Below are 17,008 nucleotides of genomic sequence, written 5' to 3'. Positions count from 1 at the left end.
AATACCACTAACAGTTGACCGTGGAATATTTAGTAGCAGGGAAATGTCACGGATGGACTTATTGGCACAGGTGGCAACCTATCACGGTACCCCGCTTGAATTCACTGAGCTGAGTGACCCATTCCTTTCACAAATGTTTGTAGAAGCGTCTGCATGCCAAGGTGCTTGCTGTTATACACCTGTGGCCATGGAGGTGATTGGAACACCTGAATCCAATGATTTGGACGTGTGTACCAATACTTTTGGCAATATAGTGTATGTTTAAAGCATCGCAGCTGGGATGAAGGTACTCCCATAGCAGGGGACACCAGAACCACGTGTTTCCTCCCTAGACACTGGGCTTCTTCAGAGGGGTGTGGACTTCAGCCCTAAACGAACTTGTATGCCGAATCGGAGTGTCTTCTGTTCCACTCTCTTAGTGGGAGGAGTAGGAACCTAGTTGGGCTCCAACTCCATATTCATGTACCCAAACACTTCAAATAGTCAACTATCAAAAATTACAATTAGGGTGCACCATTGCCAATAACGAGTATTTGGGTAAGTACTCGTACTTGCCCAAATGTGCCGATACTTACCTCCAATATCGGAACTTCCGGTCAGAGAGAGCATGGAGCTGGGTGGTGAGTTTTATAACCTGCCTTCCAACTTTGATTGGTTAGAAAGCCAGGCTGTATACCAACAAGCAAAGCTGGCTTCCTAGCCAATCAGGAAACTGGAAGGCACGTCATGAATTATCCTGGCTTTGATTGGTAAGGGAGCCAGGCTGCCTAGCAACAAGTGATGTCAGCTTCCTAGCCAATCGTGAAGCTGGGAGGTGGGTTATGATGTGCCGCCTAGCTTCACCTGTTGCTAGACAGCCTCGGCAAGTGAAGCCGGTGTTCTTTCGCTAGAACACCGGCTTTGCAGGCAATAAGGAAGCTGGGCGGTGGTCTGATGATCTGAGCACATGGCCCCTGTATCAGCGAGTACCCAAAAAAAGAAGAAAATATCGGTAATCACTAACCGATATCCGTGCATCTCTAATCAAAAATCAATAACAATTTTACACTTAATCTTTTTCAAAAGAACCCCTAAGAATCACAGTTTTTGCCCTTTTCATTTTATAATCCTAACAATATGTATGTCTAAAGGATAAATCATTACTGGGATATCAGAGTTATTAAAAAAATACTCATATCAACCCAATTCTTAAATATAAAAAAGTGAGGAATCTAATTGGGAATCAATTACCAGACAGCTGACAAAAGCTGAAGGGAACCAGATTACAGAAAGCAAGTCAGTCATCATTTCATTGATGCTTCATATGATTTAGCCAGGTGTATCCACCTACATTCTCTCTGTAATAATGATTGATCTAAATCTCATCTGGTCTAGGACAAAGACGCAAAGTGTCCCTACTTTGCCACCATGATTCTACATCACATGCCTGGCCACTTGGCCTCAGCTTTCAGGCAGCAATATCTGCTACATGACCATAAATCTATAACATTTTACATTTGTGTCTTCCCAATATAAAACATATCGCACTGACATAGGAGTATACCACTCCTTCAGTATCCCAATCTGCGAAGTATCGACTACAGAAACAATGACCTCTAGGGGTCACACTGTGTCCCTACCTTAAGGTATCTACATTTACAACTCTGGGATGTACCTGAAACTACATCAGTGTAATTTTTTATTAGTGTTGTATTTACTCTTCACCAATTTATCTTTCAATGAACACCTCCTAAAAGTAATTGAGGGTTTATCTTGTACAAATCTCGATAATCTAGAATCCCTGGCCAGCATTCTAGACACTTCCCTGTGTTGATTGTTGTATGTCAATATCAGTCTCACTATTTGATCATTTCCTTTCTTCGCACTCATCTCTTCCACATTTTTCTTTTTGTTAGGCCTGCTTTAACACTCTTTGTATCCTTTCTCAGTCTCATCCTCAAATCCTGGGCCTCGAAGTCGCTATCTAAAGAGCAATTAAGTTTAATTCTTAAATACTGTCCGTAACGTATACTATTTTTCACACTGGATGAGCACTGCTGGCCTCCAATGGTGATGCCAGCAGTGCTCTGCCTAAAAAGTTTTGTATATACCTTCCCACTACCGGCCTTATAAACTTTAACATCCAGGAATGAAAGCTCAAATTCTCCATCCCCATAGTGAGTTTCAAATTGGAGGTGATTGCAATTCAAGGCACCCAAAAAATAAATCTACAACTTTCTGGTCCCCGTTCACAAAAATATAATCTATGTACCTATGCCACAACAATATGCGGCATTGGTACACAGACAAATCATTCCTCGATCAGATGCCCCCCCACAAGTTGGTGTACGATGGGGCACATCTCATCCCCTGCATCTGGAGGTAGCGGTGGCCGTAAAATAAACACATCGAGTTAAAACAAACTTCAATAATCTCAACAGAAAGATGTTATGATCATGTTCTGTAACATCCGATGTAGGTGATGGCTCTAGAATGATTGCTCTTACTCCAATATTTGCGGCGATATGAAACGTGTAGCGCAATTGTCGCTTTCACGTGTATGCGCATGGGTGGCAGAGGACTTTATAAAAATGTTTTTTTGGCTTTTTCTAATGTTACTTTCATTTTTATAATCTTTAAACCCTTTTTTTTTTACACTAACCCTATTTCTATCACATAGGGAGCTAACAAGCAACCTATGTAATAGCAGATAGGGTGTGACGGGTCCTCTTTATGGAGACATTAGGGGTCTTTCAGACCCCTAATGTCACCTAGGGATCCCGAGGAAGCAGAGATCTGCTTCCCCAGCTTCTCCTACTGGCTCTAAGAGCCGGAGACTGTAACGAGTGACATAATACACATCACTTCCGGGTCCAGTGATTGGAGGAGAGATCAGCGGCTGGAAGCCACCGAATCTCGCTATGATCATTGCGGGGAGACCCCGTCAAGCCGCTCCCGGGCGCCGAACAACGGTGCCCAGGAAAGCCAACAGTGACGTGGGGGGACAAACGATCTGACGGCTGTACAGACGCCAGATCGCTTGTACATGAACAGCCATCGCCTGCTGTTAACTATACCAAGAACACGGCAGAGATTACCATACAACATAATGAAAGGACCACTTCAACGTGTCATATTCTATACACAAGCATTAAGCAATCACCAATATTTTGATGTTTCTTTATTTTTGTAACTGAAATACAATACAAGGATTAAAAGAAACCAGAGGCCACACTCTAGAGACTAATGAGCAATACAAACAAGATTCCTAATGGTGAAGGACGTTTTAATTACTCAAATAGCGTTTTATTTTTGGTAATGAAATACCAGAGTAACTGAAGTACAAGAAAAAAAAAAGTGAACATTTAAATGCCAATAGGAAATTATTGTTTATTAAACGGCATTTCAGCCAGTAGATTTGAGCATTCAAGTCTAACTTGGAATCAAGGACACCAGAATAAGATTTTAAAAGTGGGGTTTTCTTCAAGAGTAAAGTTGGAATAAAACTGTTGACTAGTTTAAAATCCATATTACCACGGGAACATCCCATCCCTAAAGGGGTCCTATAGAAGGAACCCCATCCTAGTAGTTTACATCACATGTGGAATATGGAACTAATTCATTTTACTAGCACTCTGTTTTACAGCAAAACATCCAAAACAAAGGCCTGAATACTTTGGCTTGGACACAGGACTAGCTTGCTGTGACGATAGAAGGAGCTGCCAATGCCAACTTGCCTTTGAATGTGCAAGCTGCTGCCTGACCATCCTCATTACTGTTTCTTTACTTAATGAATCACTGATTATGGTTGTCTGGAGTTTTGTCCTTGTCTACATACATGTGCCAATTTGGGGCGTCATTAATAAGATGAGACCTACAACTTGCACTTTGACAATTTAGCAATTAAATCCTAAATATTCATGTGAACAGCTTCCCTTATCAGAGCATTTTACGTTAGCAAGAGTGGAAAGGAGCAATATATTAACATCCTTTCAAGGAAATGGCAGCAATCTGGATTCAACCAATTGCTAACGCACGAAAGCAGGCTGTGTGTGCCCACCTAATATTAGAGAAGTACTCAAGGTTTAAACCTGCAGCGTCTTTCACACAGCCCAAGAAAAAAGGACCCTCAAGCAACCAAAATGTTTACAGCAATATTGGCAATAAAGCACAACCATCCTCCTACAATCCTTTAATGTCTCCCAAACTACAAAAGGTATCTGACAAAGCTAACCAAAGCTTACAGGATTAGAGTGCTCTGGCATAGAAGAGATCAATTTTACTGTAGATAGGAAAAAAAAAAAAGTCCAAAATATTTACAAATGGAAGAAAGAAAACAAAACTGCTGTAAAAATGAACAGTGCCACACAAAACATAATAAAATACATAACCACTTTTTATGCAGGAAATATTGATTCTTGATATTGGCCCTCTTAACAACAAAACTTCCAACGCTTGCAAGTAGGGCAAAAAAGAAAAAACAGATAAATCAAAACATTTTCTGGATAGTCCGCTAACGTTTTCAGAAATGTTGTGTGATCAGCATGTTCATTGTTTTGAAGGAAAGAAGTGGGAAGTTTGGTGCAAGAAGGCTCGTTGGGCTTCATCCTTTCTGGTGAAGGAGCTTAGCACACGCCACCTGTCTGTTGTTGAAATACATCAATAGTATCTTCATCCTCCATCTCCAGCTGCAGGATACAATACAAACAAACATCAGATCTCTGTATCAAACACACAAGTCAGAGACAATGGTAGACATGTTTAACCTCACCTGTGCAGGGGTGTCCGTTTCATTTATAGGCTGACCATCAAACCTGAACCGTATTTGTCTCATTGACAAACCCTAAAAATACAAAATATGTTTACAATCCAGTCAGTAACAATATCAATTCTTTGTGGTAATAACTAGCTGTCAAAACAAAAGGAATCCTAATCTCAGGTTATACTTTTTGCCTGCAAGACATGGTTTCTTCAACCATAGAGTACAGTGCAGTAGCACAAGTGAAAGTGACACTAAACTCAGGAGTTAAATCTTAAAAATAAATTCAAGTACCTTAACTATTAAAAATGAGGCTTTGTGTATCACTCAAATCTGTGAATTGGTGCTGACACTGTCCTTCTGGAGGGTGACTACTTTTGGTCCACATGGTCCTTGTGTGTGTTGTAAAGTAGCCAAAGCTCCAAGCCCACATCTGTGATAAGTTGCAATCTTAATACAAATCAGTAAACTAAACCTGAGATTGTAGTCCATTACAGGAGGGAGCTTGGAGTGACTACTTTACAACACACACAGGCACCATGGGGAACATAAGTAGCCACCCTCCAGAAGGAAGGACAGTGTCAGCATGAATTCAGAGGAGATTTGAAGAGTTACAGCCGAGGGATAACAATGTATCCTATTTGTGCAATAGTTGGGGTACTTTAATGTATGTTTAGGATTTAACTCCTGAGCTTAGTGTCACATTAACCCCTTCGTGACTGACGACGTACAGTGTACGTCGCCAGCATCGGGGCTGTTTAAACAGACTCCCGGTGACTTTTGCCGCCGGGAGTCTGTTTAAACTTGTAGAGCCGACTGTCGGCTTTACAACAGAAGCGATCCTGGTGACTTACCTGTCGCCAGATCGATTCTGCGTCCCGAAGAAGGGGCAGCCCCCCCCGCCGTGCTTCCCGGGCTCCGTTGCCCCTCCTACGGGCCCGGCGATCTTTGTGTCCGCGGGGAGCTGGTCGACGAACTTCCGTTCATCGATCCCCTCCCCGTTCTATGGGACCGGGAGCGATGTAGATTGCATCACTTCCGGTCCCTGGGCTGTCAGTGCTGGGCTCCTGCAGCCCAGCTATAAGCTATTGAAGTGCGATCTGCACTTCAATAGCTTATTTCCAGTGTAAAGGTGACACTGGGGGTCTTTTGGACCCCCAGCATCACCTTAAAGAGTACCTGTCACCACCATCTGCTATCACATGGGGGGGCTTGTAAGCCCCCCCATGTGATAGCAGTCAAAGTAAAGTAAAAAAAAAAAAAGTTTAAAAGTTTTTTTAAATTAAATTGAAATAAAAGAAATCTAATAATAATAAAAAAAAAATTTAAAAGTCCCCCGCAAGTCGACACGTAAACATGTGTCGGGTGCGCCTACGTATGAATACGACGAACGCGCTACACATGTTGGGTATCGCCGCGCACGCCGGAGTGAGAGCAATAATTCTAGGGCCAGTATTTTGGGGTATCTCTAAATTGATGACCTGTGGGGGCTTTTAAAGCGTCTTCTATTGACTTTTTGGGGTACTGCAGTTTTTCGCCGTTTCACGGACGCACGCAATTTGTAACCTATGCATGTTGGGTATCGTTTTACTCGTTGTAACCTCATCTTTTATATTTAATTTAAAAAAATGGGTATTTTGTTGTGTTTTGGGGCATTTAATTAAATTTTTCACTAAATATTGGGGTTTAATAAGGAGTTGCGCTAATATTGCGCAACATAAAAATTTGCAACTACCACCATTTTATTCTATAGGGTCTTGGCATTCAGAAAATATATAATGTTGGGGGGTTTTAAGTCATTTTCAGGCCTAAAATGTGGAATATAACATGGGTACAAAAAAATGAAAAGGCCTCAGTCATGAAGGGGTTAAGGAATTGAAGCTTATACCTGTACAGTAATCATGTACAGACAGCAGGGCCACACAGTGTTTGGCAGGTAACAGGTAAAAATGAACTAGGCTTCTTCAATCCAAGACGTGCCAACACAGAAAGACCGCTTCTACTACGTCAAGCCATTTCCACAACCCTGAAATGCTTCAACTTAAAATCTCCATCCCAACCATGAAGACTTCTGCTGTGACCATTCTGACTCCTTACACAAACTTGTTAAGACATGACAAAACCATTGCTGCTTTTAGGAAGTTGCAGAAGGATTTTAAAACCCATCTCGTTTCTTAATGTCGGAAGGTTCTCATTCATCCAGGTCATGGTATATCTGTAAAAAATAAGTCAAGGCAACTGGACCTGCTGTATTTGTCTTGAAGACAAAACGTCATCCAACCAGCTTTCTCAGTTCAGAAATCATTTCCTAATGTTATTGAAGTTGCTGTGAGATATTACTCCAGGCTGATGATCAGATCTACTACTCCCATACTCTAGTACAGGGCTCAAAATGTAAAGTCCTGAGCTACTAGCCAGGCCTATAGGCCTTGTTCACACCAAGCACGGAGCAGATCCAGACCAGAGCGGGTGCAGACCGGATCAAAACTGCGTCCAATGTATTCCTATGGTATTTTGACCTCCAGTTCACATTGCAGCGTGCGGATCCAGACCAGATGAAAAAACTGTGGCAAGCCCTATTTTACCTGCTCTGGAACGCATCAAAAGTGCAAAAACGCATGCAAGTGCCTGAAAGCCCATGTTAAACTTAAATTTTTTTAACAAAACCGGCCCTAAACGCATCAAAAACGCATCTAAAACGTGGCACAACCCACTGCACTGCGTGTGCAGAAACCTGACCCGATCTGGTCTGCATTTGGTGTGAACAAGGCCTAAGAGTCACTAGCCACCAGTTGCCCCACCTAACCCTTACCCGGCCCTAACTCCGCCCCTAAACACATGCTCTTAAATAATCTTATGATAATTCTTATCTTATGATAGTTGCAGCTTGTAAACGGCAGATTAGGGATTCCTGCTGCAGGAAAACGCAAGTTCCTGACACAGGAATCTCTAATCAGACCTGAAATATACTGTAGGTGTGAATGGGGCCTAATATACACATACACTAAAGGTGTCCATACACCTGGCGATTATCGTACGATAGTTGTGGGTGATCCCGCGATCGTACGATAATCGGCAGGTGTATGGGCAGTGTGCAACCGCTTCTACTGTAAGGTCGTACGACTTGTCTTCCGAACACGCTGGAAAACCTGCCGAAAATTGTACGATTTTTGGTGGGTTGGTGGCGTGGTCGGAAGACGAATGCCGCAAGCGCACACTGCCCATTCAGCACTGCAATCATCGCAAGCCCTCCCCTCAGCAGGGAGGGCTTGAAATGATCGCAAGTACGATCTGCCTGTTCAAGATGGGCAGATCGTACGAGATTTGAATGACCTTACAACCATCGCACAACGAAAGTCGTGCGATAGTTGTAGGGTGTATGGGCAGCTTAAAGCACAACAATACACTGCTCAACAACGTTTCACTTTTCACTCACCTCATAGTTCTAGCCGACCTGTGACAATGAGACTGTCACAGGTCGGCTCAGTAGATCGGGAGGTGAGCGAACACATACCGGGTTCACTCACCTCTCGATCCCGTCACGGCTCTCTGCCGTGACAGGGGGAGGGGCTGGATTCCCCTCTCCGATCTGCCAGCGCTGACTGGCGGAACGGACGGGGGAGGGTACAGCTGGCTCTGCCTCTAGATAGGCAGAGCCAGCTGTCACTCATGCAGCTGGGCGGATCCCGTCGTCTAAGTCGGAATCCGCTCCGGCGTCTCAACTCGCAGTATACTGAGCTTAGGGTAACGGGAGGACGCTAGTTTGTGTCCTCCCATTAACCTTAGAACTATGGGGAAAAACACTGACCCTATAGTTCTCCTTTAAGATTAAATTAATAAAAACAACTCCCTCTGCTGCTCTGAAGTAGCACAGAAACCTAATCAAATCTGCCGACCACTTTTTCAATGAGCAGGCCTCATTAGTTGGTCCTAAACAGGACAAATGTGTCTGTTTGCTGCCTAGGATTGCACACACTCAAACGGTCACAAAGAAAGATGCAAACTGATTGGCATCCAATTGTGTCACTAAATTGCTTGATGAATGCCCCCCCCCACCTCCCCGTGCTATTTTGCTGGGAACGAGACAAGACTCCCCAAAGCTGACAAACACTTTGTTAGAGGACATGACACTATATTGGGACATTTCAGATCTCTCAATTCACACAGATTTAGACCACTGTTTAAAATAATTGGCGATACACAGTACCAACATTTCATGAACCTGTTCCGGAGCCTCTCTGCATGGTCTCAAGTTCAGTTATTTTGTTTCACAACATTTTTAATAGAATATAATTTGCCTCTTAATACTAAATTTTAACTCAGATTCTAAAATAAAAAAATTGTGCTTTACACAAGTGCTTGGGCTCCCCAAGTGTGACAGCCCTGATTGGCCCAGCATGTGTCCCTACATTATTTTCTATCAGCAAGGAAAGTTTTCTGGTACTTTTGGTTAAGTATGTTGATTTTATTATTTGGGGTGGCTTAAAGATGACACAGGAATGACTGCGTGCTGTTGATCCTTCATTATCCAGTCAGCAGACTGGTGGGAAGAGAACTAAACAGGCAGTAACTTGCCAGCCATTTTGCCCAGGTTTAACTAGTGAGATCTCACACTGAAGATTTTACCTGGAGTCCTGCTTTAGAAATAAGCCCTTCAAGAGAACACGCAAGAGAGAAATACAGGGGTGGCATTGCTGGTTACTCCTGAATCAGACTAAGCAAATGAAACATAAAATGTCATCATCCTTTTAATTGTTCCAGATCAGCAACTCACTTGTCACTAGTGACAACTAGCACTTTGAGGAGATGCCAGCAATGTCAGCCTACATAGGTCCCCTAACAGGGTTTTTTTTCTTCAAGGTCTCACTGTTGCTACAGGCTAGTGCTCTTATCTCCATAGTGGCAATTGAGACAACATATTCAACCTGAATAGTATCCCAGCTGCTGCAGATACCAAACTGCAACACAAATGCACTTACAGTTTTTCATTGAGGAGACAATGTGTACACCACTAGTCACCATTACATACCTGTCTGTCACAGTATGCTTTCATTAACTTGCTGAGAGGAGTGTGTCGCTTTATTTTAAACTGGACGACAGATCCATCCTGCCCTGCCACCTTGAGATTGATGTGATCATTTTCAGTCTTTACACCTTCCTAGAAGAAAAGAAAAATGTTAAAGCAAAAAATAAATAAATAATGTATATAACCATATAAACCGACTACAAAAGTCTATGAGGAGAACAACTTCTCTATCCTGTTCTGCATCCATTTTAGCAAAGATCAACCTGGCATGTTTCTTATTTTAAATCTCTCTCAAATTCTGCACACATATTTAAGGCCAGAATTTCTCATCTTAATTGTTAGCCTAGTGCTCCTGATTACCAGATTTACAAAGTTCATATACAGTATATATACTATCGTTTGTAAGATATGTGCTTTCCGGTCATTTATATTATGCCCTTCACATGTCAGGTCTGTAATGTTATTTCTCTTTTTTGGAATAAACTTAACCATAAATTGTTAGTCTACACACTAGGGCTGCAACCAACTAATCAAGAATAAATCAATGAGAATAGTTGTCAACTATTCTCATTATTGATTAGTTGGTTGGATCTCCTAGCTCTCTCCTCCACACTGGAAGGAGGGCACAGCAAGCAGTGGGTGGGTGCAATAGCATAAATCTTTCTCCACATTGTCCTGTAACACCACGTGCTGATTTTTAAGATAGATATTTGCATCCTTAACAGGTCATAGACGTTTAGAAATTCTCTTGCTTGGGCCTGGTGGAAAATTTGCCAAAATTCAAGCAGTGTATGGATAGCTTCATCAGTACCCTGAAGAAATTTACAATTTGTCTGAATTCTTCCTGAAAAACAGCCCTGCGCTTTCTGTACCAATAGTCTCAGTTGTATTTATGTTGTGTGAGATCTAACACTGCAGCCTCTGACTGCTTGTCTCAGGAGATTTGGTGATGTCACTACTATGTTGATCACCGTTCTCCCTCCCAACAGAAAGCTCTTGCGGCTGATGAAGATTTCCATCATCAGCTGGGTGTGGGGGTCTCTGAAATGAGGAATCAAAGACCCACTCCTCTACAAAGATGGCTGCCTCCACAGAGGCACAGTGTGGAGCAAGGCATAAGCCAGTAACACGGAAAAGATCAGCTGTCTACAGTATATTTGTGACTGAGAGCTTGTTAACGGAGTTTAGCAGGCGGGCTAGTGTGCTTTGACAACTCCGGCAGTGTACCAACCCACTGGCAGATACTGTGCAGTCCAGTCAGGTTCCTGCACAGCAGCGTTGTGTGCAGCAACAAAAATGTAAAAAAATGCAGCATGTCTGCACTCTCCCCCACAATGCACCACAGATCAGGCCTGCATTGTGGTGTTCTAGCGGTGTCTGGAATTGTTCAGTTGCTGAAAAACAACAGTCAACACATCTAGTCTGAATGGGCCCGATGATGCCTTATTGGGTGCCGGTTCCACAGTTCAGGACCTCTGATTTTCACTCGGATATAACTTATAATAAACTCCTCCCCCTTGCAGAAACAGGCTGCCCTGCCACTCAAATGCTCTACGCTGGCATGAATGAGTACCATCCATACTCCTGACTGGTGTACCTTAAAACACTTGCACTGCAGTGAAAGAGTGTCTTACCAGGTCAGTTGGTGTACACTCACCATCATGGTCCAACTATGAAACTGGAGGCCATTAGTACAATGCACATCTTACTGAATACTTCTGTGACTTTCAGTTGGATTTTAGAGCCCAACTTACACCTAGGTGTTTACTACTGTAAAGGAGTCAGGCTGCATAGACCACAATCATCAAGTACCCTGCACTAGCAACACTCTGCACAGCCATAGCCCTGCTCTCCCACACAAGCAGACCATCATTCTCTCCCCTCAGTGCTGTTAACACTGTGCGGGGGGGGGGGGGGTATTTAAACAAACTGGGCCTTGAATATCTGAGTGGGGGAGTGGGAGGTTTGGGAAGACACTCCTGTTTAACAGCTATTCACAAAAGGGTGAAGAGTTTGGAGAAGTGAACAGTCTAGGACAACATAGCTAAGCTGGAAAGTGAGCTGAATTGGAGAACTTTTCCAAATCAGCTATTTGGGCCTAGATGGTTCACTTCTCCAAACTCTTCATTCTTTTAGAAGTAACCCTGTAAAGGTTGGGAATCTTCATTTAAATTGAGTGAATATTCACTTTAATTATTCAACCATATTGAGTGAGGTCTGATTTACTGCTGAGGCACACAATTCACATACCCCCATGCTTCACACTCAATGTTGCAAGTACACAAATACCTGTGAAACTATCAGACATCTAGCATGTTTTTAATTTCCTGTTTGAGTTGATAATGCCTTGGAAATCCCAAGAAGTGTTATCAGCATTGCCAAGGTGTCCCATGCTGCACTAGGGAACACAATGCCACTCTAACATATGGGGGAAGTGTTGTGTAGTCCAGCATGGAACTCCACTGTGAATATTAGTGCAGTGGATGTGCTGCATCATAAGATCAAACAGATGTTGGGCAAACACTGGACTTCTAGTAAGATCAACAAGTACTTGCAGCATTTTTAAAGGGACCGTACTAACCTGACTAGTCACCAGGAAAAAAGTGTTCCACTTTTAGAACTACACCTCGTGAAGGGGATTGAGGGCTGTTATCTCCAAACAATTTCACTACGAGCTCTACTCTACTGTCCAGGAAAATGCACGAGATAGTATATTGGTAACAAGGTCTGTGTGTTCTGCACAATTTAATACATACAAATTTTAACAGTAAAGTGACACTACACTCGAGTTAAATCTTAAAAATGCATTAATAAAAATGTAACTTGTGTGTGTATCACTGGGCTGTAGATCCTCAAATCATCTCCGATTCCATACTGACCCTGTCCATTCTGGAGGGTGGCTATTTTTGTTCCCAATGGTCTCTGTGTGTGTTATAAAGTAGCCGCCGCTCTCAACGCCCATGATGGACTACAATCGTAGCGGTGGCTACTTTACACACAGGGACCAAAAGTAGCCACACTCCAGAAGGACAGTGTCAGTATGAATTCAGAGATGATTTGAGGATCTACAGCCCAGTGATACACAAATAAGATGTTAATAGTTAAGGTACTTAAAGTTAACCTCCTGAGTTTAGTGTCACTAACATGCCACCTGGTAAGCAGTGCTGCTCATCTCCAGCAATGCCAACTTCCAACTTATAGTTCTCCACCTTCTAACAAGTCTAAAACGGGAGTAGCTACGCCTAATAACCAATCAGCGTCTATCTTCAGCTTGTTGAGTTAAGCTTTGAAGATGAAAGCTAGTAGCTGATTGGTTGTTATGCACAGTTGCTCCAAGCTTAGCAAACTCCCCTCAAGATTTAGTATCGTGCTTCCCAAACAACTGCCTAGAACCAATTCTCCTATTCCAGCTACGTCTCAGTTATATGTGAACATGGATTCTGCATCTATGTGCTATTGGATAGACGTCCCGAACTCTGAGCTACAAGGGAATTTGAATAGCACCATTGCCCATATTGCCCCAAGGGAGAGATGAGTTTGTGTCAAAAAGCAATTTAACATTTGGAACTTTGTATTTACGGTCTATCCGATAGCTTGTAAACGTGGCCTTCAACACACTACCAAGTACAGTTCCCTGCAAACGTAATGCATGATGAATAACATTTTCCAGCACGCTGAACACTCCTTAGCACAGCTCACATGTGTATTTGTGGTTTAAACATGCAAATCACTCTTCCTTTCACATCTGTCTGTAAACAATACCGTATTCAAGTCAACCGCAGAAATATCCAATCTATGATAATACTATAAATATATCTAATAACTGTGAGGGGGATTTATTACACCCAGTGCAGCAGAATCTGGAGCAGTTGTCCATGGCAACCAATCAGCTTCTCCCTTTCATTTTCAATATCTAACTGAAGAAAGCAGCTGATTGGTCAAAACGTTTTGACAAATTCCACCCAATGTATTTGGTGCCTCACTAGTTAACATTGTTACAAGACCTTTTATACAGCATTGTCTGGGTAAGGGTTGTTTTTTTTCGAAGCAACACCCCCTCAACCCCCATAGCTTAATGATTCTTGTTGAGACATGAATGATGATTCTCTATGGAACTGCTAACAATCTTTAAAGCAATCTGTCGCTCAGCAATTAAGATCCAGCAGGATTGAAATCGTTAGCGACAATCACTCAACGATTTGTAGCAAAGCCATAGAGGTGAATGAAGGGGAGCGACCCAAGATCACAAATATGCACACAAACACACCAATCTGCATAGGAGGGAAACTGTACAGATGGCTCACATTCAGACTGAAGTCCTATCTACCCAAATAGAAGAATGTTTAGTCCCAGTTTCCCCCGGTGCAATCATGCCTGTGAGCTTCCCCCGGTGCAATCATGCCTGTGAGCTTGCCCCGGTGCAATCATGCCTGTCTATACCATCCTGCGCCCTCCCCTATGCCAGGTGCGGCTACCATGGAGAGGCGGTAGGTCGGTCGAGCGGCTCTCGGTCACACGTGGAGTGAAGCCGGCTTTGGCGCGCAGTCTCCCGGGACACAGAAAACATGGCTATGAATCACACACTCGGGCCTCCCCTTCTCCCCCCCGACCCTCCCTCTCCTCCAGCCGGTTCCTCCCCATTTTCTCCCGGCCTGGACCTCCGTTATTTCCACCAGCAGCCGTCTGAGCACCCTATAGAGCCGTCCTTCGTCAGTAACCTGCTGTGAATGCCGACCAGGCCGCAGCGACCAATGGCCTGGTATCGGCACCTCACTCTCCCCTCGCCACACACAGGTCCAATGACTCCCACACTCCCGACCCATGGCTCATTACTACCCATTCGTGGGCCCCCTCCCGCCGCGGCCTCACCTTGGGCTTCTCCTCAGACATGGTGCCGTCTCTCCCGCTCTTTTTCTCTCCGGTGGCTTTTTCACTCGCTCGCTCGCTTATCTCGTGCGCGCGCGTCACCCCCACATTATAACGCACCGCAATTGGCGATGCCAAGTCACGTGGTGCACAGCGCGTGCACGAGGCGCGTGCACATACGGGAATCCCTCCCCTTGCGCGCGGTTTTGCGCAAATCCTAGGTCCCACCCCGCTCTTTCTTGCAGCGGGAGCGCGCTCGGAGAGTGGGTGGGGGAGGGGTACAGGAAACTGCTCTTGTGTAATATGAAGCGGAGGGGGGGATGGGAGCTCCCCTTGTGGTGAGGGGGGATGGGACAAAAGAAGGGAGAATTCCTCGCGTGGTTATATTAACTATATGTGTTACAGAAGAAAAATACAGGAATGTGATCATAAGGACGCAGAAGAGCGCGCGGTCACGTGACATGCAGTGACGCACTATGTAGGGAGAGGAGTGTATGGGCGCCATTATTGTCCAGCTGATCCCCGGGCTATAGGTGGCATGAGCTGTCCAGTACGAAGGTGGTATCATGTGACCTGGGGACAATGGCTTCTCTTCTGCATTTACAGAAGATACGCTAAATAACAGTATGGACATTGTGCTCTGACCTCTTCCCTCATGGCTCCTCCAAGGTGCCTCAATTCTCTCAAATAAAATACAATTTAATTTATATTCGGGTGTCTCATTTACAGTTTATTTCTGTTCAATAACTATGATTACTTCCACCGGGAAGCACCAAGATACCGCTGATACCGCACCAAGATACAGTCAATTCTATTCTGCGGAGAAGCACACTGAGCCGCGTGTCGGTGATCGACGCATGCGCACGCACATCCCGCTTGGCCGCCGCCGCCTGACGCTGATCTGTAGGACTGAGCGTTCTGCGCATGCGTCGACCTTCTCCGTGCCAGTGACGTGTCCCGGAAGCGGGATTGCTCATTTCCGTAAATAAACAGCGGAGGCATCTAGAGCTCGGTGATGGCGGGGACGGCGTTGAAGCGGCTGATGGCCGAGTATAAACGTGAGTCCTCTTCGTAGTGCGAGGATAATGGCTGAACTGAAGTGTTGTCATTGTAAACACTAACACACGTGACTAGAACTTCTGACACCTGCACATGCCTCCTGTTTGATGGGAGAAGTATTGAGTTGTAGGGATCGAATGTAGAGAACAGCACTGACTGTCCCTTTCATGAGCACAGACCACTGCAGCCAGCAGATGTTTCCACACCATATTCCACATGCCTGTTTACTTGGCCAACACTGGATGGATCATTTGCTAGCTTCAATTTATTGTATACTGTTTGAAGGATCAGTGCACTTTAAGAGAAAATGCGCTTATGCTACTTGTCCCACTTGTCCTGGCCTAACTGAAGCCAGACTGCCCCCTCCACCATCCACCGATGCATGCTAACCTGAATCCAGCAGCCATGGATTCCAGACTTTGTTTATATCCTGTCTGCACCTGGTCATTACAGTCCCATAGACTTCTATGGAGCCATCTCCCTTCATCTCCAGCCTTGGAACACAGCTCCTTAGAAGTCTATTGGGCTGTCATTTGCACAGTCACGATAATGAGAGTTGCGGTGCTGGATGTAAACAATCTCCAGAGGCCATGGCTGCCAGATCAAGCTAAGTATGCATCTGTTGAGAGGAAGGATGGTTTCTTAAGTCAGTGTGAAAGGGCAAACGGGAAAAATGCACTTTGTCCTTTATAGCTCGTTCACATAGCCACAGAGGGCCAAACACGTATGTTTATCCCCTTCATGACTGAGGCCTTTTTTTCATTTTTTGTACCCATGTTATATTCCACATTTTAGGCCTCAAAGTTACTTAAAACCCCCCAACATTATATATTTTCTGAATGCCAAGACCCTATAGAATAAAATGGTGGTAGTTGCAAATTTTTATGTTGCGCAATATTAGCGCAACTCCTTATTAAACCCTAATATTTAGTGAAAAATTTAATTAAATGCCCCAAGACACAACAAAATACCCATTTTTTAATGAAATATAAAAGATGAGGTTACAACAAGCAAAACGATACCCATCATGCCCAGGTTACAAATTGCGTGCATCCGTAAAACGGCGAAAAACCCCAGTACCCCAAAAAGTCCATAGAAGACGCTTTAAAAGCCCCCACAGGTCATCAATTTAGAGATACCCCAAAATACTGTCCCTAGAATTATTGCTCTCACTCCGACGTGCGTGGCGATACCCAACATGTGTAGCGCGTTCGTCGTTTTCATACGTAGGCGCACCTGACTCGTGTTTACGTGGCGACGCGCGGGGGCGGGGGACTTTACATTTTTTTTTATTATTATTAGATTTATTTTATTTAATT

The 17,008-nt window shown here is 44.0% G+C and overlaps 1 protein-coding gene and 1 long non-coding RNA gene across 4 annotated transcripts in view; both read right to left on the bottom strand.

Annotated features, from left to right (window-relative positions):
• Positions 1 to 3,147: 3,147 nt before the first annotated feature.
• The window catches only part of LOC108802458, a 16,888-nt gene continuing 3,027 nt past the window's right edge, over positions 3,148 to 17,008 (bottom strand). Inside the window, exon 2 of one of the 2 annotated variants that reach the window (XR_001942223.1) lies at positions 3,148 to 3,676. This is a non-coding gene — a long non-coding RNA (uncharacterized LOC108802458). Of the gene's footprint in view, positions 3,681 to 17,008 lie in introns of both variants that reach the window. The other variant, XR_001942222.1, reaches the window with a different exon arrangement.
• On the bottom strand, positions 4,382 to 14,870 carry LOC108802457 (small ubiquitin-related modifier 3). Of its 2 annotated transcripts, XM_018574313.1 has the most exons (4): positions 14,634 to 14,859; positions 9,768 to 9,896; positions 4,751 to 4,822; positions 4,382 to 4,667 (listed from the first exon to the last, which is right to left on the bottom strand). In XM_018574313.1, exons 1-4 carry the CDS (start codon positions 14,652 to 14,654, stop codon positions 4,605 to 4,607), a joined length of 285 nt encoding a protein of 94 aa, XP_018429815.1. In that variant the 5' UTR covers positions 14,655 to 14,859; the 3' UTR covers positions 4,382 to 4,604. The 2 variants fall into 2 exon arrangements, with proteins under 2 accessions (XP_018429815.1, XP_018429816.1); XM_018574314.1 differs by lacking the exon at positions 4,751 to 4,822 and having other exon boundaries at positions 14,634 to 14,870.

This window comes from Nanorana parkeri, unplaced genomic scaffold (assembly GCF_000935625.1).
Source record: "Nanorana parkeri isolate BGI_ZX_2015 unplaced genomic scaffold, ASM93562v1 scaffold2874, whole genome shotgun sequence".
In the NCBI taxonomy this organism is placed as follows: domain Eukaryota; kingdom Metazoa; phylum Chordata; class Amphibia; order Anura; family Dicroglossidae; genus Nanorana; species Nanorana parkeri.
The sequence above is the reverse complement of the archived record's forward strand: the minus strand, read 5'-3'. Positions and strand labels throughout refer to the sequence as shown.

What these genes read in the sequence shown, in the direction of transcription:
- LOC108802457 (XM_018574313.1), bottom strand. Translation starts at nt 14,654, where the DNA reads ATGTCTGAGGAGAAGCCCAAG. An exon ending in AAGCATACTGTGACAGACAG is followed by an intron (nt 4,823 to 9,767) that starts GTATGTAATGGT and finishes TTGTATTTTTAG; the next exon opens with GGTTTGTCAATGAGACAAAT. An exon ending in AAACGGACACCCCTGCACAG is followed by an intron (nt 4,668 to 4,750) that starts GTGAGGTTAAAC and finishes TGTATCCTGCAG; the next exon opens with CTGGAGATGGAGGATGAAGA.